This window comes from Heptranchias perlo, chromosome 2, assembly GCF_035084215.1.
Source record: "Heptranchias perlo isolate sHepPer1 chromosome 2, sHepPer1.hap1, whole genome shotgun sequence".
Taxonomy (NCBI): Eukaryota; Metazoa; Chordata; class Chondrichthyes; order Hexanchiformes; family Hexanchidae; genus Heptranchias; species Heptranchias perlo.
The window spans coordinates 7,007,922-7,033,515 of record NC_090326.1 but is presented as its reverse complement, the minus strand read 5'-3'; the positions used below and the strand labels follow the sequence as shown (position 1 = coordinate 7,033,515).

The 25,594-nt window shown below is 44.1% G+C and overlaps 1 protein-coding gene across 1 annotated transcript in view; it reads left to right on the top strand.

Annotated features, from left to right (window-relative positions):
* LOC137331696 (probable G-protein coupled receptor 139) overlaps positions 1–4,995 on the top strand; it is a 38,148-nt gene extending 33,153 nt beyond the window's left edge. The window contains exon 2 of the mRNA XM_067995682.1: positions 4,091–4,995. Within this exon, the coding sequence (XP_067851783.1) occupies positions 4,091–4,995 (905 nt within the window). The remainder of the gene's footprint in view (positions 1–4,090) is intronic.
* The last annotated feature ends 20,599 nt before the right edge of the window (positions 4,996–25,594 follow it).

The window sequence follows — 25,594 nt, the reverse complement described above, 5'->3', positions numbered from 1 at the left end:
AAACAGGAGACCAGAAACTGACTGAGCGGTACTGATGAATCCCTGGAAATTAATGATGGTCAGACTGTACACTTCTGAACAAAAATATCAATTACCAGCCTAGGACTTTATGAGACCTTCAAGCTAAAAAGAACAGGCATTATAAGGCATGGAAGATATTTTGAAGCATTAATGTAATGTGTTATAGTAGAGCTTTTAAAAATTTGTTTGAGTCATTATTTTGCAGGTTAGGAGTTTCAGTTGCTGAGAAAATGGCGGATGTTACCAATTTTCAGGATGCATTTCGAACGATTTGTCAGAGCCTGGTGGCAGGACTTTGCAATTACATGGCGAGATGTTTACACAAGTATTATAAATATGGAGATAGTGTTTTATAAAGGTAAACAAAAACTATGACTAAAAACCTGATGACGAGGAAGTCAGTTTCTATTTACAGGAAATGCGTGCAGAAATAAGATTTTAAATATTGTCTAGACGGAAACAAATGTCAAGTCCTACAGAGATAATCTGTTCTCTTTCTTTGTACCAAATGTTGCAGTATGTTTCCCTGAAATAGAGTAGAAAAATATATTTGTGCTTTACTGAACCATTCCGTCATACTGACCTGGCCCTCTAATTCTTGGTTCTGCCCAAATTTTAATTTCTCATTTAATTTTGAGCGAGATTTTTTTTTATTTGTTCATGGGATGTGGGAATCGCTATCAAGGCCAGTATTTATTGCCCATCCCTAATTGCCCTTGAGAAGATGGTGGTGAGCCGCCTTCTTGAACTGTGTGGTGAAGGTTCTCCCACAGTGCTGTTAGGAAGGGACTTCCAGGATTTTGACCCAGTGACGATGAAGGAACGGCGATATATTTCCAAGTCGGGATGGTGTGTGACTTGGAGGGGAACGTGCAGGTGGTGTTGTTCTGAAGTACCAGCTGCACTTGTCCTTCTAGGTGGTAGAGGTGGCGGGTTTGGGAGGTGCTGTTGAAGAAGCCTTGGCAAGTTGCTGCAGTGCATCCTGTAGATGGTACACACTGCAACCACCATGCGCCAGTGATGAAGGGAGTGAATGTTTAGGGTGGTGGATGGGATGCCAATCAAGCGGGCTGTTTATCCTGGATGGTGTTGAGCTTCTTGAGTCTTGTTGGAGCTGTAGTCATCCAGGCAAGTGGAGAGTATTCCATCACACTCCTGACTTGTGCCTTGTAGATGGTGGAAAGGCTTTGGGGAGTCAGGAGGTGAATCACTCGCCACAGAATACCCAGCCTCTGACCTGCTCTTGAAGGCACAGTGTTTATATGGCTGGTCCAGTTAAATTTCTGGTCAATGGTGATCCCCAGGATGTTGATGGTGGGGGATTCGGTGATGGTAATGCCGTTGAATGTCAAGGAGCGGTAGTTAGACTCTCTCTTGTTGGAGACGGTCATTGCCTGGCACTTGTCTGGCGCGAATGTTACTTGCTACTATTATTAGCCCAAGCCTGGATGTTGTCCAGGTCTTACTGCATGCAGGCATGGACTGCTTCATTATTTGAGGGGTTGTGAATGGAACTGAACATGGTGCAATCATCAGCGAACATCCCCATTTCTGACCTTATGATGGAGGGAAGGTCATTGATGAAGCAGCTGAAGATGGTTGGGCCTAAGACACTGCCTTGAGAAACTCCTGCAGCAATGTCCTGGGCCTGAGATGATTGGCCTCCAACAACCACTACCATCTTCCTTTGTGCTAGGTATGACTCCAGCCACTGGAGAGTTTTCCCCCTGATTCCCACTGACTTCAATTTTACTAGGGCTCCTTGGTGCCACACTCGGTCAAATGCTGATGAGATGTCATCACAGCTGGGATAAGTTATCAAACTAATCTCCTTGTGTGATCCATCTTGAAGTATACTCCACTTTATATCATCGCGCTGCTAATGCCATCTCCCATTTTACATTTGCCACTCACACATCCACTAAAGAAAGTTTGAGCTTGAAATGGTTCTGCGCCTTTCACATCCACAGGAGACGCCTCAGATCTAAACCGCCAATGAATTATTTTTGAAGTAGTCACTGTTGAGTTTTCGCCATTGCTCCCTTCTTCCTGTTATATTTGTTGAACTGATGCCGGCATTGTCGTGTTATTTCCGTGCTAATGATCTCACTTTCATAATCCGTATTCTATCTGAATCACCCAGTTTCCTTCGTTATCCTGATGTTTTCCCTATGCTGCGCTACTCAATAAAATGTCCCTTTATAGGTCAGTCCTTTGTGACCAATCCTGATTTGTCATACTGTATAGTAATTCTCCTTGTCAATTCACCTTAAAAGGAATGTGACCCTCATTATTGAAGATTTTCCTTGAACTTGTCACATTTACACTTCAGACTGGAATTGGAGATAATGGATGAACGCCTCGCCCATTCATTTGACATTACTCCGTTGCTGTTTCATGGAAGCGTTCAAACACGTGTTTTAAATCGGCAAATAAGACATTGGTGGCCCCCTTTCTGGTAATATGTGTGTACTGTGTCAGAGGCGCCATATCTCGCCGCCTGTATTGTGATAATGGCTCCTTATCTGGCATTAGTGTTCTGTTTTGGCAGAAATTAATCTCTATGGCCTGCCAGTGTCTGTATTCTTGCTCATCACCCAGATCAACATGGAATGAGAGTCGAGCAAGTGCACACGGATTAACAAATATGTTACATTGTGTTGACAAGACAGCAAAGGATTTCAACTTCGCCCCCAGCCTCTCACATTTCCACCTCTACCTGGAACACTTAATCCTGCAAGTTGCCAAGTCAGTTTACCCGTCCTCGATGTCACGTGTGATCTAGAGGTTTACACCAATCTTTAAATGTAATTATTTAATTGTCAGAAATCCAGTAACGCGTGAGGCAGCATTTTCCCTCGGTAATATCACCATCAAAAAAGATTCTGTTGCATAACAACGAATAGAATGAAGGCGTTCTCCGTAATTGGCACTTGTTAATTGACTGCAACTGACAACAGGGCGAGGTGGGCTCACTGTCTCAGTGGAGGGTCCCCGCTGTATATAAAACAGGGATCCCCGCACCGCATCACTTCAGAGCAGCAACCAGAGGCTCTGCCTCCCACACTAATGATGACACAGCTTCAGCAGATAATGCGATATCCCGTTATTATTCAGATAGAATATATTTACTATCCGCTTCTCGCAGCTGTCGGTGTTCTCGGTAAGGTAGTGTAAGTAATTATTAATTGAATAGATGTACATTTGACCTCATAGCTGTTCTCGTGATGTATCTCACAAATGTCATGTTTTGATTGATGTGATTGTAATACTTTGATATCAGTTCAATGATAGACACGGTCTATATTTTCCCCATTTATTTCATGTCATTTTTGTGTCTGTTTTGTAGCGGCGTCGAAATTGAAAGGGGCTTCGGACCGCCGATTAACCCATTGATCGGAAACCTCTTCATTTCAAAGAAACAGGTTAATGCCTCCGTTAAAACAGGAGAGGGGAATTCCATATAAATGGCGTAAGAATCCAAACCACAACAACGCCAGTGATATCGAAATTACCACTGACGATATTAAAAGACCCAAAGTCAAGGCATTTGATATTCCGCAATATTAGTAATAACGCGTTTGGAATAAATTAATTAATTCTTCAGTCAAAATAAAGGCGAAAGAATATTATTTGCAGTGAAGTGTCAAAACATTGGTCAATTTGGGAGTGGAGTAATAGTCAGTTGGGACATCGCTCTGTGCCGGACAGGGTATGGCGTGGACCGATGAACATCCGAGGGACTGCAGCAGCACAGCTGGCGGAAAGGGGGGAATTACAGTGCTGCGAATTTCGCAGGCAGTTTCCGTTTTAAATATGGAGATATGAATTCACAAGAGGAAAATTTGAGACAGAAAATACTCCAAGAGCAATATTTTTATTTGAGTAAGATTTCTGGTATATGGAAGGTAGCTTGGTGTTATTATCTCCCTTGTAACTGAGCGCCTTCTTTACAAGTATTGAAGGGGTCCTATCCATTAATTAATGCAGGAGCAGAACACTGTCAAACTGATGGTCTCGCAGTGAGTTGCGTGAAAAAAATATCTTTACTTCTTTCTCTTCCTTACAGTTAATCTACTCGCCATTGTGATCTTATCCCGTGGAAAGTGCGGTCTATCCCAATGCATCTCTCGATACCTGCTGGCCATGGCAGTGGGAGATTTGCTGGTCGTGATCACGGATCCGATATTAAGGAGGATTCGTGTGATATATTTCCCGGATTCATCGTTGTCCATTGTCCCTGTTTGCAGTGTCATCGTGACCCTGTCCCGTGCCGCTAGAGACAGCTCTGTCTGGTTAACCGTCGCCTTCACTTTCGATCGATTTGTGGCCATTTGCTGTGCGAAGCTGAAAACTAAATATTGCACCGAGAGAACTGCATTTATCGTAATGGTAACGGTTTGCTTGTTGTTCTCTTTAAAAAGCATTCCCTGGAGCTTTGCCTATGAACCTAGGTATATACTTAAAAATGTGCCGTGGCATTGCAATTTAGTATCAAAGTATTATACATCACTCGAATGGGTAGCATTTGACTGGATTGATACCGTTTTAATTCCATTTGTTCCATTTTTTGTGATTCTGCTCCTCAATATTTTGACCATCAGACACATTTTAGTCACCAGTAAAATCCGCAGGAGACTCAGGTACAGCAATAGCGGTGATAATCACACTGATCCCGAGATGGAGAACCGCAGAAAATCCATCATTCTGCTGTGCACCGTTTCAGGCAGTTTTATACTGTTGTGGACACCATACGTCATAAACTCCGTGTATTTCCAAGTTACAGGCACATTTCACATCATATACCCGGATAACCCTGTGTATATCTCACGAAAGCTGGGGTATATGCTGCTTCTCTTGAGTTCCTGCACTAATACATGTATTTATGCAGTAATTCAAGCTAAATTCAGAGAAGAGGTGACGAACCTGGTGAAATATCCATTTCGTCTGATTGGTAAATTAGTTAAACGATAAGACGAGCGACTGTATTGCAAGGCTTAACAGCTCATTTCACACTTTCTTATTTCGTGCTTGTCGAGCTAATGGACTTTAACGTTGTGAAGTGGAGAATCCATTTGCTTTTCCATTTTGCATTAATTTCTTTTCAATATTTTTTCTATGTCCGTTTAAAAAGTGTTACAGATCCTGCTCCCCCCGCTGTATCTCGGGGGGGCATCACATGCCCTAATACCTTTTGCATCAAAACTTATCTCAATCTTGTCCTAATTTCTTTTGGTAGTAAAGTTATGCTCCCTGGTCGCTGGATTATTTTACCGACGGTTCACTCTGTTTATAGAATCATAGAAGTTACAACATGGAAACAGGCCCTTCGGCCCAACATGTCCATGTCGCCCAGTTTATACCACTAAGCTAGTCCCAATTGCCTGCACTTGGCCCATATCCCTCTATACCCATCTTACCCATGTAACTGTCCAAATGCTTTTTAAAAGACAAAATTGTACCCGCCTCTAATACTGCCTCTGGCAGCTCGTTCCAGACACTCACCACCCTTTGAGTGAAAAAATTGCCCCTCTGGACCCTTTTGTATCTCTCCCCTCTCACCTTAAATCTATGCCCCCTCGTTATAGACTCCCCTACCTTTGGGAAAAGATTTTGACTATCGACCTTATCTATGCCCCTCATTATTTTATAGACTTCTATAAGATCACCCCTTAACCTCCTACTCTCCAGGGAAAAAAGTCCCAGTCTGTCTAACCTCTCCCTGTAAGTCAAACCATCAAGTCCCGGTAGCATCCTAGTAAATCTTTTCTGCACTCTTTCTAGTTTAATAATATCCTTTCTATAATAGGGTGACCAGAACTGTACACAGTACTCCAAGTGTGGCCTCACCAATGCCCTGTACAACTTCAACAAGACATCCCAACTCCTGCATTCAATGTTCTGACCAATGAAACCAAGCATGCCGAATGCCTTCTTCACCACCCTATCCACCTGTGACTCCACTTTCAAGGAGCTATGAATCTGTACTCCTAGATCTCTTTGTTCTATAACTCTCCCCAACGCCCTACCATTAACGGAGTAGGTCCTGGCCCGATTCGATCTACCAAAATGCATCACCTCACATTTATCTAAATTAAACTCCATCTGCCATTCATCGGCCCACTGGCCCAATTGATCAAGATCCCGTTGCAATCCCAGATAACCTTCTTCACTGTCCACAATGCCACCAATCTTGGTGTCATCTGCAAACTTACTAACCATGCCTCCTAAATTCTCATCCAAATCATTAATATAAATAACAAATAACAGCGGACCCAGCACCGATCCCTGAGGCACACCGCTGGACACAGGCATCCAGTTTGAAAAACAACCCTCTACAACCACCCTCTGTCTTCTGTCGTCAAGCCAATTTTGTATCCAATTGGCTACCTCACCTTGGATCCCATGAGATTTAACCTTATGTAACAACCTAAAACTGTAGTTGTCTAGTTACCCCTCTACCCATTCTATACCTACTTGTTCCATTTCATTTTCTGGCCGTCGTTGGTGGACTAACTCGTACTGATCTAGAAACCAGTACAGGGCATATTGTAGAACCTCTCCTGTTCTTTACCAATTGCATCACTCCCCGTCTGTCTTTGGATATGTAAAGTCACTCTTTCTGATGGTTCAACATTACTTTCTAATCTGTCTACATCACTTCTTCACTCTCCTTTCCTTTGTTCGATGGACTGCTCTAAAGCAGTGAGGTTTCCAGTCCTGTCACATCCTCTCTATCCCAAAGGCCGCCTACTTCCACCTACAAAACATTACACATCTCCGCCCCTGCCTCAAGCCACCTGCTGCTGAAACCCTCATCCATGCCTTTGTTAAATCCAGAATCGACTATTCCAATGCTGACCTGGCCGGCCTCCCATCTTCCACCCTCCACAAACTTGAGCTCATTCATAACTCTGCTGCCCCTATCCTAACTTGCACCAAGTCCCGTTCACCCATCACCCCTGTCCTCACTGTCCTACATTGGTTCCTGGTGGACAAACACCTCAAATTCAAACTTATCATTGTCTTGTTCAAATCCCTCCGTGGCCTCTCCCCTCCCTGTCTCTGTAACCTCCTCCAGCCCTACAACCCTCTGAGATCTCTGCTCTCCTCCAATTCTGGCCTCTTATGCATCACCGATTTTAACCGTCTCACCATTGGCGGCCGTGCCTTCAGCTGCATAGGCCCAAAGCTCTGGAATTCCCTCCCTAAACCTCTCCGCCTTTTATGACGTTCATTAAAACCTACTTTTTTGACCTAGCTTTTGGTCGCATGCCCTAATATCTCCTTATGTGGCTTGGTGTCAAATTTTGTTTGATAATGTTCCTGTGAAGCGCCTTGGGACGTTTTACTGTATTAAAGGCGCTATATAAATACAAGTTTTTGTTTGGTTCCAGGCGTGTAGCTAGGGCCATTGAATAACACACTGGATCCAGGTGCGTAGCTCAGGCCATTGAATAACACACTGGATCCAGGCGTGTAGCACAGGCCATTGAATAACGCACTGGATCCAGGCGTGTAGCTCAGTCCATTGAATAACGCACTGGATCCAAGTGTGTAGCTCAGGCCATTGAATAACACACTGGATCCAGGTGTGTAGCTCAGTCCATTGAATAACATACTGGATCCAGGTGTGTAGCTCCGGCCATTGAATAACACACTGGATCCAGGTGTGTAGCTCCGGCCATTGCATAACACACTGGTTCCAGGCGTGCAGCTCAGGCCATTGAATAACACACTGGATCCAGGTGTGTAGCACAGGCCATTGAATAACACACTGGATCCAGGTGTGTAGCACAGGCCATTGAATAACATACTGGATCCAGGTGTGTAGCTCAGTCCATTGAATAACATACTAGTTCCAGGCATGTAGCTCAGTCCATTGAATAACATACTGGATCCAGGTGTGTAGCTCCGGCCATTGAATAACACACTGGATCCAGGTGTGTAGCTCCGGCCATTGAATAACACACTGGATCCAGGTGTGTAGCTCCGGCCATTGCATAACACACTGGTTCCAGGCGTGCAGCTCAGGCCATTGAATAACACACTGGATCCAGGTGTGTAGCACAGGCCATTGAATAACACACTGGATCCAGGTGTGTAGCACAGGCCATTGAATAACATACTGGATCCAGGTGTGTAGCTCAGTCCATTGAATAACACACTGGATCCAGGTGTGTAGCTCCGGCCATTGAATAACACACTGGTTCCAGGCGTGCAGCTCAGGCCATTGAATAACACACTGGATCCAGGTGTGTAGCACAGGCCATTGAATAACACACTGGATCCAGGTGTGTAGCACAGGCCATTGAATAACACACTGGATCCAGGTGTGTAGCTCCGGCCATTGAACAACACACTGGATCCAGGTGTGTAGCTCCGGCCATTGCATAACACACTGGTTCCAGGCGTGCAGCTCAGGCCATTGAATAACACACTGGATCCAGGTGTGTAGCACAGGCCATTGAATAACACACTGGATCCAGGTGTGTAGCACAGGCCATTGAATAACACACTGGATCCAGGTGTGTAGCACAGGCCATTGAATAACACACTGGATCCAGGTGTGTAGCTCAGGCCATTGAATAACACACTGGATCCAGGTGTGTAGCACAGGCCATTGAATAACACACTGGATCCAGGTGTGTAGCACAGGCCATTGAATAACATACTGGATCCAGGTGTGTAGCTCAGTCCATTGAATAACATACTAGTTCCAGGCATGTAGCTCAGTCCATTGAATAACATACTGGATCCAGGTGTGTAGCTCCGGCCATTGAATAACACACTGGTTCCAGGCGTGCAGCTCAGGCCATTGAATAACACACTGGATCCAGGTGTGTAGCACAGGCCATTGAATAACACACTGGATCCAGGTGTGTAGCACAGGCCATTGAATAACACACTGGATCCAGGTGTGTAGCACAGGCCATTGAATAACACACTGGATCCAGGTGTGTAGCTCCGGCCATTGAACAACACACTGGATCCAGGTGTGTAGCTCCGGCCATTGCATAACACACTGGTTCCAGGCGTGCAGCTCAGGCCATTGAATAACACACTGGATCCAGGTGTGTAGCACAGGCCATTGAATAACACACTGGATCCAGGTGTGTAGCACAGGCCATTGAATAACATACTGGATCCAGGTGTGTAGCTCAGGCCATTGAATAACACACTGGTTCCAGGTGTGTAGCTCAGGCCATTGAATAACACACTGGTTCCAGGTGTGTAGCTCAGGCCATTGAATAACACTGGATCCAGGCATGTAGCTCAGGCCATTGAATAACACACTGGATCCAGGTGTGTAGCTCAGGCCATTGAATAACACACTGGATCCAGGTGTGTAGCACAGGCCATTGAATAACATACTGGATCCAGGTGTGTAGCTCAGGCCATTGAATAACACACTGGTTCCAGGTGTGTAGCTCAGGCCATTGAATAACACACTGGTTCCAGGTGTGTAGCTCAGGCCATTGAATAACACTGGATCCAGGCATGTAGCTCAGGCCATTGAATAAGATGCAGGAAGGATTCATTCGCAGATGGTTAACAATCACTCACATAACCTTCTGGTACAGCGGATTTGATATAAAAGACAGTTCCGTCAGGAGCACTCACCAGCTGGTGCAAGAAACGTTACAATGATGGACAACCAGCTTAATTTCACCAGATTGAAGACGCTGATTTCTTACAAACCAGGGGGAAAATATATACCTTTCTTCCTAAATCCATGATACCAGGGGTGAGGAACTTCAGTTATGTGGAGACACTGTAGAAGCTGGGATTGTTCTCCTTAGAGCAGAGAAGGTTAAGGAGAGATTTAATAGAGGGGCTTTGATAAAGTGGAGAGGGAGAAAATATTTCCGTTGGCTGGAGGGGCAGTAACCAGAAGACTCAGATTTAAGATAATTAGCAAAAGAGCCAGAGGGGAGAGATTACAGAATGCTTTATGCAGAAAATTGTTCTGATCTGTAGTGCATTGCCTGAAAGGGTGGTGGAAGCAGATTCAATCGAAATTTTCAAAGGGGAATTGGTTATATACGGACAAAATGAAGGGCTGTGGGGAAGGTAAGATTAATCGTTCAGGTCTAGAGAAGGGTCGTAGACCTGAACCGTTAACCCGAGTTCCCTTCTCGCAGATGCCGCGGGACCTGCTCAGTCTTTCCAGCACTTCTCGTTTTTATTTTTGCTTTTTTTTTCTATATTTCACCCGTTTCCTTTTTGATTGTTTCCTGTGAAGCTTTCAGCGTTGCGCTCAGATTTATTTGTATTTTTGGTTGCTTTATTTACGATAGTGTCCTGAGAAATCAGTCAGACATACCGTTCAATGGATAGTAAAATATAATAGGGCAAATTTAAAAAGATCGAATACATGAAGCAAACCATTTAATGTGAATCGATTGCTTTATTTTCCCGTAAAAACATGAAATAATACGAGAGTGGAACTTACAGGCCGAAACTATTCCTTCCATTGTCCTGTTTCTGTACCCCTGACAGGTAATGTGAATTTGTTCCCCTCTGTTGCACCTCTCGCTTCCGGACAGTAAATGTCACCAAACTACTGTACAGTTAAGATTACAGATCAGAGAGGGGCACATCAGACAATCATTGTTCACATTATATTGGACGGTGGAATTTAGAAATACGAGCAATGGAGACGATGTGTAGGAACATTTTGTGAGGCAAACCACCATATGTTACATTGTATTAAATTATTTTAACAAATTTACAGTATTTTCCTGTCTCTCTTGTTACATGGCTTTGTACAACAAAAACTGATTGATTTGAGATTATTATTTCATTCATTGTTGAATTAATGTTAGTACAGAATGTCTGGGGTATTGTATGAGATTTCTTCTGTAAGCTCTCAGTCTCTGACACTGTGTGTGTGGGATTCATTCTATGTCTCTCAGTCTCTGGTACTGTGTGTGAATGTGGGATTCATTCTGTATCTGTCAGTCTCTGGTACTGTGTGTGAATGTGGGATTCATTCTGTATCTGTCAGTCATAGAGTCATACAGCACGGATAGAGGCCCTTCGGCCCATCGTGTCCGCGCCGGCCATCAGCCCTGTCTACTCTAATCCCATATTCCAGCATTTGGTCCGTAGCCTTGTATGCTATGGCATTTCAAGTGCTCATCCAAATGCTTCTTGAATGTTGTGAGGGTTCCTGCCTCCACAACCCTTTCAGGCAGTGAGTTCCAGACTCCAACCACCCTCTGGGTGAAAAAGTTCTTTCTCAAATCCCCTCTAAACCTCCCGCCTTTTACCTTGAATCTATGTCCCCTTGTTATAGAACCCTCAACGAAGGGAAAAAGCTCCTTAGTATCCATCCTATCTGTGCCCCTCATAATTTTGTACACCTCAATCATGTCCCCCCTCAGCCTCCTCTGCTCCAAGGAAAACAAACCCAATCTTCCCAGTCTCTCTTCATAGCTGAAGCGCTCCAGCCCTGGTAACATCCTGGTGAATCTCCTCTGCACCCTCTCCAAAGCGATCACATCCTTCCTGTAGTGTGGCGACCAGAACTGCACACAGTACTCCAGCTGTGGCCTAACCAGTGTTTTATACAGCTCCATCATAACCTCCTTGCTCTTATAGTCTCTGGTACTGTGTGTGAATGTGGGATTCATTCTGTATCTGTCAGTCTCTGGTACTGTGTGTGAGTGTGGGATTCATTCTGTATCTGTCAGTCTCTGGTACTGTGTGTGAGTGTGGGATTCATTCTGTATCTGTCAGTCTCTGGTACTGTGTGTGAGTGTGGGATTCATTCTGTATCTCTCAGTCTGTGGTACTGTGTGTGAGTGTGGGATTCATTCTCCATCTCTCGGTCTATGGAATGGTGCGTGATTGTGGGGTTCATTCTATATCTGTATTTAATTTTCATCAGGTCGCCGTATGGCGTTTGAAAGTGTACCCTTGATATCTTCATGTATAAATAGTTTTTTTGCCTATTATTTAATTTGTAAATATGGATACACTTTCTAATTTGCCATTCTAGGTTTCGCTCAGATAATGTGTGTGAGCTTTGGATTAGTATTAAATAGAGAACACCAATGTGAATGATGTTTCTTAAACTGATAAAATGATTTTTTTTGGACTGGTATATAATGTGTAGCTCAGTCTGCACTAATGGAGTTGATACTGTATCTATCTGTTTGATACTGTGTGGAATTTTTGAACTGGTATCTAATGTGTAGTTCTGGCACCTCTAATATAATTAATACTGTTTCTCAATTTCATGAACTGAACTTTAATTTGTTTCTCAGATTACACTCTCTTTCAGCACCTCTCAATCTGATACTGTACGTGAGTTTTGGACTGATATTTAATTTGTATGTCTGGGTACACTATTGGGATGGATACAGCATGTTTTAAAATTATAATGTTTGTGGGTTGGTATTAATTTGAATCACGGGGTAGATTATTGCTGTGTATTTCAAACAGGTACCGTGTGTCAGTTCAATTTGGCATTTATATGGAGATATTATAGGATATTGATCGTGAGTTGAAGTAGAGGATATTGTCATATTTTGCCAATAAGTTGATTTATTTATTATAAGATATTGTCATATACCCCAATTCGACTTATGTGGAGGTATTATAGGATATTGTCATATATCACCCTTATGTGGGGGTATTATAGGATATTGTCATATATCACCCTTATGTGGGGGTATTATAGGATATTGTCATATATCACTCTTATGTGGGGGTATTATAGGATATTGTCATATATCACCCTTATATGACAATATCCTATAATACCCCCACATAAGGGTGATATATGACAATATCCTATAATACCCCCACATATCACCCTTATGTGGAGGTATTATAGGATATTGTCATATATCACCCTTATGTGGGGGTATTATAGGATATTGTCATATATCACCCTTATGTGGGGGTATTATAGGATATTGTCATATATCACTCTTATGTGGGGGTACTATAGGATATTGTCATATATCACTCTTATGTGGGGGTATTATAGGATATTGTCATATATCACTCTTATGTGGGGGTATTATAGGATATTGTCATATATCACCCTTATGTGGGGGTATTATAGGATATTGTCATATATCACTCTTATGTGGGGGTATTATAGGATATTGTCATATATCACTCTTATGTGGGGGTATTATAGGATATTGTCATATATCACCCTTATGTGGAGGTATTATAGGATATTGTCTTATATCGCCCTTATGTGGAGGTATTATAGGATATTGTCATATATCACCCTTATGTGGAGGTATTATAGGATATTGTCATATATCACCCTTATGTGGGGGTATTATAGGATATTGTCTTATATCACCCTTATGTGGAGGTATTATAGGATATTGTCATATATCACCCTTATGTGGGGGTATTATAGGATATTGTCATATATCACCCTTATGTGGGGGTATTATAGGATATTGTCATATATCACCCTTATGTGGGGGTATTATAGGATATTGTCTTACATCCCTCTTGCCCTGATGTGGGGGTATGATAGAATATTGTCATATATTGTGCTTATGTGAAGGTATTATTGGACATTGTCAAATCTACCTAATGCCATTATGTCGGGATATTAGAGGATATTGTTATATATCCCCATTGCCCTCATGTGGAGGTATTATAGGATATTGTTATATATTGCCCTGATGTGGAGGTGGTATAGGCTATTGTCATACATTCATTACCTCTCAATCAAGTTTGAGGCCTCGGAAACACTGAATAATGTCTGATTAATACTCTTTATTAAATCAAGTCAATCAGATAATAAAACATAATCACTTGCTTGTAGTGTAGATGAGATATAGGTATCAATAATATGAACATACCCTACGGATATATCGGGCCGAAAATTGCTTTTAAAATAACGGTGAGCTCAACTGTTGTTAAAGGCAAAGTCTCAGAGCAAATTCCGGTGACCGAACATGCACAGGAAAGCACGGAAATCCAGAACTTGGGGCGCTAAATTGGGTCGTGTAGCACCCGCTGTTTTGGTGCAACACGGCCTCTCTGACATCCAATATGGTGTCTTGGATGCGCACGCACGTTTCCTGCGTGACATGCACCAGATGCCATCTTGGTATAGGAGTTAGCGCAGGCACAGATAACGAACGCTGGAATCATGTAAAGTAGGGAGAAAATGGCTTCAATCAGTGTGTAACGCTGATTTAAAGTGATAGACACCATTTTGGGATTTAACGCTCAATTCAACGTACAGTCATAACCCTGACCTGAACATGTCTTAGGAGGACCCCCCACCAGCGCTATTTAAAGGGACCATGCAGGATTTACAGGTTAGTGGCTGGATTATTGCCTCTGGCTGCCGAGACATTTGTAACTGTTTTTGGAGGTCTGCTAGACTTGAATACGAGGTCACGGGGACATAGTCTAACCTTTAGAGCCAGGACATGCAGGAGTGAAGTTTGGAAATTCTTCTACATGCAACGGGTGGGAGATGTTTGGAACGCTGTTCTGCAGGTGGCAGTTAATGCGAGCTCACTTGTGAAAGTTAAATCTGAGATTGATAGATTTCTTTGAATCAAGTAGTGTCACACTACTAGGAGTGTACTATGAACCCCCAAATAGCACAAGGGAGATAGAAGAACAAATATGTAGGCAAATTTCTGAATGCAAAAATAAGAATGCAATAATAGTAGGAGACTTCAACTCCCCAACATCAACTGGGATTCAAACAGTGTGAGGGGCACAGAGGGCACAGAATTCTTGATCAGTGTCCAGGAGAACTTTTTTAGCCGGTACGTGACAAGCCCAACAAGAGGGGATGCAATTCGAGATTTAGTCCTGGGAAATGAAGATGGGCAAATAGGTGAAGTGACAGTGGGTGACCATATTGGGGATAGTGACCACGGTTCAGTTAGTTTTAGCATTATTATGGAAAAGGAGTTAAATCAGGAGTATACATTTTAAATTGGGGGGGAAAGCAAATTTTACAGAACTAAGAGGTAATTTGGCAGAAGTTGACTGGACACAACTACTGGAGGAGAAATCAGTGGGAAGCCAGTGGGAAGCACTAAAAAGTGAAATTCTACGGGTACAATGCAGATACGTCCCCTCAAAGGAAAAGGGTGGCACTGCCAAATTTAGAGCCCCCTGGTTGTCTAGAAGTATACGGGGCAAGATAAAGCAGAAAAAGAAAGCTTATGACTGTCACAGAAAACTGCAGAAAGCCTAGATGAGTATAGAAAGTACAGGGATGATGGAAATAAGGAAAGCAAAGAGAGGGCATGAAAAAATATTAGCTAGTAAGATTAAAGAAAACCCACAGATGTTTTATCAGTACATTAAGAACAAGAGGACAGCTAAGGAAAAGGTGGGACCTATCAGGGACGATAAGGGTAACTTGTGTGTAGAAGCAGAGGACGTGGGTAGGGTTTTAAATGAATAATTTTTCTTCGTATTCACAAAGGAAAGGGATGATCTGGATGTAGTAGTTAAAGAGGAGAGGTGTGAAATATTGGATAAGGTAAACATAACGAGAGAGAAAGTACTAGAGGGACTGGAATCCTTGAAAGTTGATAAGTCACCAGGGCCGGATGGATTGTTTCCTAGGCTATTGAAGGAAGCCAGGGAGGAAATAGCGGATGCTCTGAGGATCATTTTCCAATCCTCACTAGATACAGGGGAGGTACCGGAGGACTGGAAGACTGCAAACGTAGTACCGTTGTTTAAAAAGGGTACGAGGGAAAGGCCGAACAATTATAGGCCGGTCAGTCTTACCTCGGTGGTAGGATAAACTAATAGTTTGCCCATCTCTCAGTATTGATTCTGTCACTTGGAAAGGCATGGTTTAATCAGGGATAGTCAGCATGGATTTGTTCAGTGAAGGTCATGCCTTACAAATCTGATTGAATTCTTTGAGGAAGTGACAGGATTGATGAGGGTAGTGCAGTGGATATTGTCTACATGGATTTTAGTAAGGCATTTGACAAGGTTCCACATGGCAGACTGGTCAGAAAGGTAAAAGCCCATGGGATACAGGGAAATGTGGCCAATTGGATCCAAAATTGGCTCAGGAACAGGAAACAAAGGGTAAAAGTCGATGGATGTCTTTGCGAATGGAAATCCATTTCCAGTGGTGTGCCACAGGGCTCAGTGTTGGGTCCCTTGCTGTTTATGGTATATATTAATGATTTGGACTTGAATGTAGGGGGCATGATTGGCAAATTTGCAGACAGCACAAAAATTGGCCGTGTAGTTGATAGTGAAGAGGATAGCTGTAGACTCCAAGAAGATATCAATGGGTTGGTGAAGTGGGTGGAAAAGTGGCAAATGGAGTTCAACCCGGAGAAGTGTGAGGTAATGCACTTAGGGAGGGCAAACAGTAAAAGGGAATACGAAGTAAACGGGAATGTATTGAGAGGGGTAGAGGAAGTGAGAGACTTTGGAGTGCACGTGCTCAGGTCCCTGAAGGTGGCAGTACAGGTAGATAAGGTTGTGAAGAAGGCATTACGGAATGCTCTCCGTTATTAGCCGAGGTATAGAATATAAAAGCAGGGATGTAATGATGGAACTGTATAAAACGCTGGTAAGGCCATAGCTGGAGTATTGTGCGCAGTTCTGGTCACCACATTACAGGAAGGACGTAATTGCTCTGGAGAGAGTGCAGAGAAGATTTATAAGAATGTTGCCAGGGCTTGAAAATTGCAGCTACGAGGAGAGATTGGATAGGCTGGGGTTGTTTTCCTTGGAGCAGAGGAGGCTGAGGGGAGACTTGATTGAGGTGTACAAAATTATGAGAGGCCCAGATAGAGTAGATAGGAAGTACCTGTTTCACCTAGCAGAGAGTTCAAGAACTAGAGGACATAGATTTAAGCTGATTGGTGGAAGGATTAGAGGGGACATGAGGGAAAAACTTTTTAACCCAGAGGGCGGTGGGTGTATGGAATTCGCTGCCCGAATTGGTGGTAGAGGCAGGGACCCTCAACTCTTTTAAAAAGTACCTGGACCTGCACGTAAAGTGCTGTAAGCTGCAGGGCTACGGACCAGGTGCTGGAAGGTGAGATTAGAATGGGCACCTGGTTGTTCTTCGAGTGAGCGCGGACACGATGGACCGAATGGCCCCCTTCTGTGCTGTATCTTTTCTATGGTTCTAAGGGTGTTAAGGGACATGTGGCTAAGGCAGGTATATGGAGTTAGGTCACAGGTCCACCATGATCTCTTTAAATGGCGGAACAGGCTCGAGGGGCTGAATGCCACTGCCACTTGCTGCCTCCTGAAATGCACCACCTTCTCCTGCAAGAAAGCGGGACTTGTGTCAGGGTGATGTGTCTGTCATGGTTGAATAGCTAGTGTGTATGTGGCCTGTGAGTTGTGGGTGGGCGGCTTGAAATAGTGGTAATGTGTAAGGGTGAGAGGAAGCATCTGATTGGAAGAGTTGAGTACTGATGGAAAGAGTTTGTTGGTATGTGGGTGATGGGGGTGTAGTGTGTGGTGCAGTTGGTGGGAGACACCACTTGACAGTTGACCTCACTCACCTTGACCACTCATGTCAAAGCATTGAACTTCTTCCTGCACTGCATCCATGTTCATGATGCTGTGGGCCTGGCATTGACTTCATCCCCCGCTGCCTCCCACTGCCTTTTGGATATATGTCTGAAGGGCCTCTTGTCCTCCCCCACTGTGGATATAGGATGTCCCTCCTTCTGCCCAACTCTTGCACCAAGGCCTCTAGTGCATCAGCAGAGAACCTTGGTGCATGCACTCTCACAGGCCTGGTACCAACTCAGATCGGCAGATTGGTGAGGTCTGCCGTGCAGATTGGAGGATGTGGGATTTAATAGTGTGCAACCTTTATTCTATGTTTTAACATAACTCATCAGTGTATAAACATAGGGATGGGACCTGCATCTGTGTTTTATGTGTGCGATGTCTGATCTCCATTCAGACTCTGTGCAGACAGCAGACTGTTATTTTCAGCAAATAACAGGTACTAGCTACCTTAAAGGGAGGATGTTTCTTAGAACTCTCTTAAAGAGATTGAGCTCCCCTTCGTGGTGGACAGTGTGAATTGCATTGATTCCATGTCCAAGGCCCGGAATGGAACGCTGATTGCAGGAGAGTTCTCCTGCCGGCCGAAACTTGTATCCTGCCTGCACAAGGGTCATTGGGCACGGGGCAATAGCGCATCGTGCTACCCGCGCCCAAAAATGGCCCTTATCCAATTTTCCCCCCCCATAGAAACATAGAATCACAGTGGGTTAAATTTGATTGCTCCAAATCCATGGTCCCTGATTAACCTGCACGCGGTCTTTCTGATGCGGGCTGCACGTGAGATTCGTGCTGCCTGGTCATTTACCTGTTTCTGGTGCGAGCATCCAGGCCTAGCTGCAATGTTGACCGGTAGGGAGACCTAGGTGTCACGTGAGTGCCTCGCACCTCTTAAAGGCAGCCTGCACCTCTTATGTGCAAAATATAAGATACAGGTCCACACGGAGTCTGAACGGAGAGCAGACATTGCACAAGTATAACACAGATGCCGATCCCCTCCGTATGTTTACACACTGATGAGTTATGTTAAAACATTGAATAAAGGTTGCACACTACTAAATCCCACATCCTCCAATCTGCACACCAGACCTCACCAATCTGCTGATCTGAGTTGGTACCAGGCCTACGAGTGTGTGTGCACCAATGTTCTTTGCTGATGCACTGGAGTCCTTGGTGGAAGAGGTGGACAGAAGGAGGGACATCCTATATGTGAAGTAGGTCAAGAGGCCCTCCAGACCTATGCTCACGAGGCAGTGGGAGACAAGAGCGGACAAAGCCAATGCCAGGCGCATAGCAGCATGGACATGGGTGCAGTGCAGGATGAAGTTCAATGCTTTGACAAGAGTGGTCAAGGTGAGTGAGGTCAAGTGTCAAGTGGCGCCTCCTACCAACTGAACCACACACTACACCCCCATCACCCACATACCAACAAACTCTTTCAATCAGTACTCAAATCTTTCAATCAGAGTCTTCCTCTCTCCCTCGCACATTACCATTGTTGCAAGCCGCACACCCGCAACTCAGAAATCACACAAACTGGCAACTATTCATCCATGATAGGCACATCACCCAAACATCCTGCAGGGCACTCACTGACACATGTCCCATTTTCTTGCAGAAGACAGCAAGTGGCAGTGTCATTTAACCCCTCAAGCCTGATCCACCATTCAATGAGATCATAGTTGATCTCTGACCTAACTCGATATACCCGCCGTAGCCCAATATCCCTTAATACCCTTGGTTAACAAAAATATATCAATCTCAGATTTAAAATTAACAAGTGAGCTAGCATCTACTGCCGTTTGCAGAAGAGCGTTCCAAACTTCTACCACTCTTTGCGTGTAGTAGCGTTTCCGAACTTCACTCCTGCAAGTCCTGGCTCTAATTTTTAGGCTATATCCCCTAATCCTAGTATTCAAGTGTAGGAGACCTCCAAAAACAGGTACAAATGCATCAGCAGCCAGAAGCAATAATCCAGAAACTAACCTGTAAATCCTGAATGGTCCTTTTAAATAGTGCTGGTGGGGGGTCCTCCAGGCCTTGTACGACATGTCCAGCTGTTCGTGGTTAAGACAGTGCATTGGCTGGAGCGTTGAGTGCCAAAGTTGTATCTATCCCTTCAAATCAGCATTGCATACCGATCTTATGCATTATTCTTACTTTACAAGGTATCGGCATTCGTTATCTGCGTGTGGACAAATGCCTTTACCAAGATGGCATCCAGCGTACATTACTCTGGAAGCATGTGCGTGCATTCTGGTTGCGATTTTGGGACCTTTAGGAGGCCACAAGGTGCCATATCCCATAGAATCTTACAGCACAGATGCAGGCCATTAGGCCCATCGTGCCTGTGCTGACACTTTGAAAGAGCTTTCGAAATAGTCCCATTCCCCTGCTCTTTTCCCTTAGCCCTGCAATTTACTCCCCTTGAAGTATTTATCCAATTCCCTTTTTTAACGTTACTATTGAACCTGCTTCCGCCACCGTTTCAGGCAGTTCGCTCTGGATCATAACAACCTGCTGCATTAAAAAAGTCTCCTCATCTCCCCTCTGGTTCTTTTGCCAATTATCTTAAATCTGTGTCCTCTGGTTACCGACTCTCCTGCCAGTGGAAACAGTTTCTTCCTATTTACTCTATCGAGACCCCTCATTATTTTGAACAGCTCTATTAAATCTCCCTTTATCCTTCTTTGCTCTACGGAGAACAATCCCAGTCTCTCCAGTCTCCCCATGTAAATGAAGTCCCTCATCCCTGGCACCATTCTAGTAAATCTCCTCCGTACCCTCTCCAAGTCTTTGACATCCTTCCTAAAGTGCGGTGCCCAGAATTGAACACAATACTCCAGCTGAGGTCTAACCAATGATTTGCAAAGGTTTAGCTTAAATTCCTTGCTTTTCTACACTCTGTCTCTATCAAGCCAAGGATCTTGTATGCTTTTTTTATGATCCTGATCAATCTGCCCTGCCACCATCAAAGATTTATGTATGTAAACCCCCAGATCTCTCTGTTCCTGGACCCCCTCATTCTTCTTACCAAAATGTATTACGTCACACTTCTCTGCATTGACCTCCTGCGTGTGCGTGCGTGGCAGAGAGAGAAGGCAGACAGCGACTTGAAGGCAGAGAGAGAAGGCAGACAGCGACTTGAAGGCAGAGAGAGAAGGCAGACAGCGACTTGAAGGCAGAGAGAGAAGGCAGACAGCGACTTGAAGGCAGAGAGAAAGGCAAATAGGAAAAAAGGCAAAAGTAACAGATAGATAAAGGTGGAGACATAATGATTGCTCTTGCATAGAGCTGACACAGACTCGATGGGCCGAATGGCCTCCTTCCTTGCTGTAATCTTTCTATGATTCTATGAAACAGAGACAGAAATTAAAGTAGAAGTGGAAATAACAAGATAGAAAAACACACAGAAAATAAACGGATAAATGATATAAACAGAGAACAGACACAATGAAAGACGGACAAAGATATAAAGTGACAGGATGTAGAGATAGGAGTGAGAATAGAACAGTGAAAGCATTAAATACCCAAACACACTGTGTGATCAGCCTGGACTGTGTAAGAGTGCTGACCAGCAGAACAGCAGCAGATGGAGCAGGACAGACAGTTCATGTTTGTTCCGGGGTAACACTCTTGTGGATTTAATTTAGACATTTCTAAAGGTGATGTCTGGAGGCTGCACAATAAAGTCCCTCAGTCTTGTGTACCTGACCCTGACCATTACTCACTGCGGGAGTTTCCCAGCTACTCTGTTTAGTAAAAAATCATCTGATAAACGAAAGCCTGAGACTAAATCGGCTTCAGCATGTCTGAAGGAAAAGGACAATTAAAAGGTGGAAGGACAGTTAAAAGGATTGTTAATGACACATTGTAAAAGATCATACAGCAGAGGATAGATCACCATAGAAACAACAATGATTTCAGGAGGGCCAGAGGTGGTTTGAACACCTGCCGACTGAACTTGGTTACATTGTGGAGACTGAGAGAAAACAAGTGAAGTTTGAATCAATGGTGGGTTGTATCTGTAGGAATCTATTGTTCACAAACCACCGCCCCAGAGGTGTGATTCTGTGTTAAAAAGGTCTTTAAAAGCTGGGCAGATGTTGAGTGGGGAGGGACACAGATCCACCACGACTGCTCCAAACTCACCTTTCACTTCCTGGGAACACCACCTCACCTGGAATCTTCCTGACTGCTCGTTACTTCCCAGCTTGATATCTCGATGCAGGTTTACAGATTGCCTGTGAATCAGATGACCTGGTTACAAGAGAGAGCCGCGCTACACTACATGGGTATTCATCAAAATACCTGGAATCGTCCCGGCAAGCTTGAGCCAACCACAAGGATATAACTTGCATTATTGGGTTAGTCTAAGATAGACATTGGATTTCCAAACGGTTATGTATTTTGTGAGTAAAGAATGTGTTGTTTTATAGTTAAAGCAATTCTAAATCGGGCATAAACCCAAGATATTTAAATTCTAATATCTTTTTTTTCTAGTTTATTAATAATAAATGATTGTTTTCTTTATAAAGCCATGGTTTGTGCCTGAAGTTTCTTTAGGAAAAAGAGCCCATTAAGTTAAATATAAAATTAAACCTCGAGGGGGTAAAAACCCATTGCCCCAAATGAAAGTGTAAAATCTCTTTGCCCCTTTTTGCTCCTCCATCTGGACCATGTGTAACTTTCCCAGTGAGCTGCTGGATTCTGTAATAAATCACAATGTACTCTTACCCCTTCTGCTGTGTTACTAAACTGGACAGGGTCCCGCAGAACTCTCCTGCTCTGTTACTGTTACAAATACAGTTATTGTTTCAGATTAAAGAAACATATGAATAATGGAGAAATGAACCAAATCCCGGATCAGAACAACATTCAGTTGAGTCCAATTTTACTCTGATTTATTTAATAGAAGCGAGAATTACATTCTCTACACAAAATCGCTAATTTGCCCTTTCCTCCGAATCTCTGGTCTCTCCATCTCTGTAAGCATTACGTTGAAATAACCAAATGTTAATCCATTTTTTTTGCAGGAATTCACATTTTAATGTTGTTTAATCATCGAATCATAGAAATTTATGGCTCATAAGGAGGCCATTTGGCCCATTGTGTCTCTGCCAGCTGAAAAAGAACTATCCACCCTAATCCCAATTGCCAGCTCTTGCTCCTTAACCTTGTAGTTTATGGCACTTCAAGCACATATCCAAGTACTTTTTAAATGGCATGAGGGTTTCTGCCTCTACCACCCTTTCAGGCAGTGTGTTCGAGACCCCCCACCACCCTCTGGGTGAAAAAAAATTCTCCTCAACTCCCCTCTAATATTTCTACCAATTACTTTAAATCTATGCCCTCTGGCTTCTGTCTTCCCAATATTTAGTGGAAGAATTTTTTGCTCATCCAGTACTGGATGTCTGAAAAGCAATGTGACAAATGAGAAAGTGCAGGGGCTGAGAGAGGTGGTGGGTGTCATCAGTGTCCTTTCCGATTCTGACGTCGTGTTTTCAGATGATGTCCCCAAGGGGCAGCTAGTTGGATGGTGTCCTCAGTGCGAAGACGGGACTTCATCTCCACGAGGACTGTACAGTGGTCACTCCTACCAATACTGTCATGGACAGATGCATTTGCGACAGGTAGATTGGTGAGGACGAGGTCAAGTAGGTTTTTCCCTTGTTTTGGTTCGCTCACCACCTGCTGCAGGCCCAGTCTGGCAGCGATGTCCTTCAGGACTCGGCCAGCTCGGTCAGTCGTGGTGCTACCGAGCCACTCTTGGTGATGGACATTGAAGTCCCCCACCCAGAATACACTTTGTGCCCTTGCTACCCTCAGTGCTTCCTCCAAGTGGTGCTCAACATGGAGGAGGACTGATTCATCAGCTGAGGGAGGACGGTAGGTGGTAATCAGCAGGAGGTTTCCTTGCCCATGTTTGACCTGATGCCATGAGATTTCATGGGGTCCAGAGTCAATGTTGAGGACTCCCAGGGCTACTCCCTCCTGACTGTAGATCACTGTACCGCCACCTCTGGTGGGTCTGTCCTGCCGGTGGGACAGGACATACCCAGGGATGGTGATGGAAGAGTCTGGGACATTGGCTGAAAGGTATGATTCTGTGAGTATGGCTATGTCAGGCTGTTGCTTGACTAGTCTGTGGGACAGCTCACCCAATTTTGGCACAAGTCCCCAGATGTTAGTAAGGAGGACTTTGCAGGGTCGACTGGGCTTGGTGTTTTGCCGTTGTCGTGTCCGGTGCCTAGTGGTCCGATGCCGGGTGGTCCGTCCGGTTTTATTCGTATTATGACTTTTCGTAGTGAGATTTTACAACTGAGTGGCTTGCTAGGCCATTTCAGAGGGCAATTAAGAATCAACCACATTGCTGTGGGTCTGGAGTCACATATAGGCCAGACCAGGTAAGGATGGCAGGTTTCCTTCCCTGAAGGACATTAGTGAACCAGATGGCCATCATTACTGATGCTAGTATTTTAATTCCAGATTTTTATTTAATGAATTGAATTTAAATTCGCCAGCTGCCGTGGCGGGATTTGAACTCATGACTCTGGATTTTAGTCCAGGCCTCTAGGATTACTAGTCCAGTAACATAACCACTATGCTACCGTACCCGACGTGTCTCATGATTACAGCTTCAGTCTGAGCTGCATTGTCTGCATCAAAGTCAGCCCATGCGCTTGTCAATACGGTTGTGCATGACGAAACAAAGTCCTCAACCACCTGGTAACATTATGACGAACCCCCAGGTTATCTGGCCCACAGACTCGATCATTGTATTGCCATAAGCACTGGGCATATACATCGGGAGGCTCATTGGGTTCTTGTTCACAATTTGTTAACACCTCACTGGGATCGCCCCGACAAATCCAATCACTGTCAGTATGGTCTCACTGGGATCGTCCCAACAAATCCAATCACTGTCAGTACGGTCTCACTGGGATCGTCCCAACAAATCCAATCACTGTCAGTATGGTCTCACTGGGATCGTCCCTATCAAATCCAATCACTGTCAGTATGGTTTCACTGGGATCGTCCCTATCAAATCCAATCACTGTCAGTATGGTCTCACTGGGATCGTCCCAACAAATCCAATCACTGTCAGTACGGTCTCACTGGGATCGCCCCCACAAATCCAATCACTGTCAGTATGGTCTCACTGGGATCGTCCCAACAAATCCAATCACTGTCAGTACGGTCTCACTGGGATCGTCCCAACAAATCCAATCACTGTCAGTATGGTCTCACTGGGATCGTCCCAACAAATCCAATCACTGTCAGTATGGTCTCACTGGGATCGTCCCTATCAAATCCAATCACTGTCAGTACGGTCTCACTGGGATCGTCCCTATCAAATCCAATCACTGTCAGTACGGTCTCACTGGGATCACCCCGACAAAACCAGTGACTGTCAGAACGGCCTCTTGCTTTTGTGCCAAAATACCTTTCCAAATTTCCTACCCTTTCGTAGTCCTCTGAATAGGAATCATTTTATTCTTTCAGCCATCTCCATTCCGCTTGCTGTCACGGTTTGTTCTACTTGGGCAAAGTGTTTAAACACCTCACCTTTACCGTCAAATTTAGGCCATATCTTTTATTTGTTGGGGAGTATATGGAACAATAAATCTCTTTGATATTCTTGTTCTTTCCTGTGTGGCGGGATCCACATTATATTGAATCTGTTCCATTCCTGTCATCGGGAGACCTGCATCCCATGAGGGTTGTCCTTCATGGTGTCCGGATTCAGTAGCCTCGCTACTAAATCCGGAAGTTATCCCACTCTTGTTTGTCTAACTCACTATCACAATCATCTCCCTTCGTGGTGTTGAACTCAACTCCACTTTCCTGCCAGATCCCCATATCCCTTGATTCCCTTAGACCCCAAAAATTTATCAATCTGAGCCTTGAATATATTAAAAGATCAGCATCCACAGCCCTCTGGGGCAGTGAATTCCAAAGATTCACAACTCTCTGATTGAATAAATTCCTCTTCATCACAGTCTTAAATGGCCGACCCCTCACCCTGAGACTATACCCCCTATTT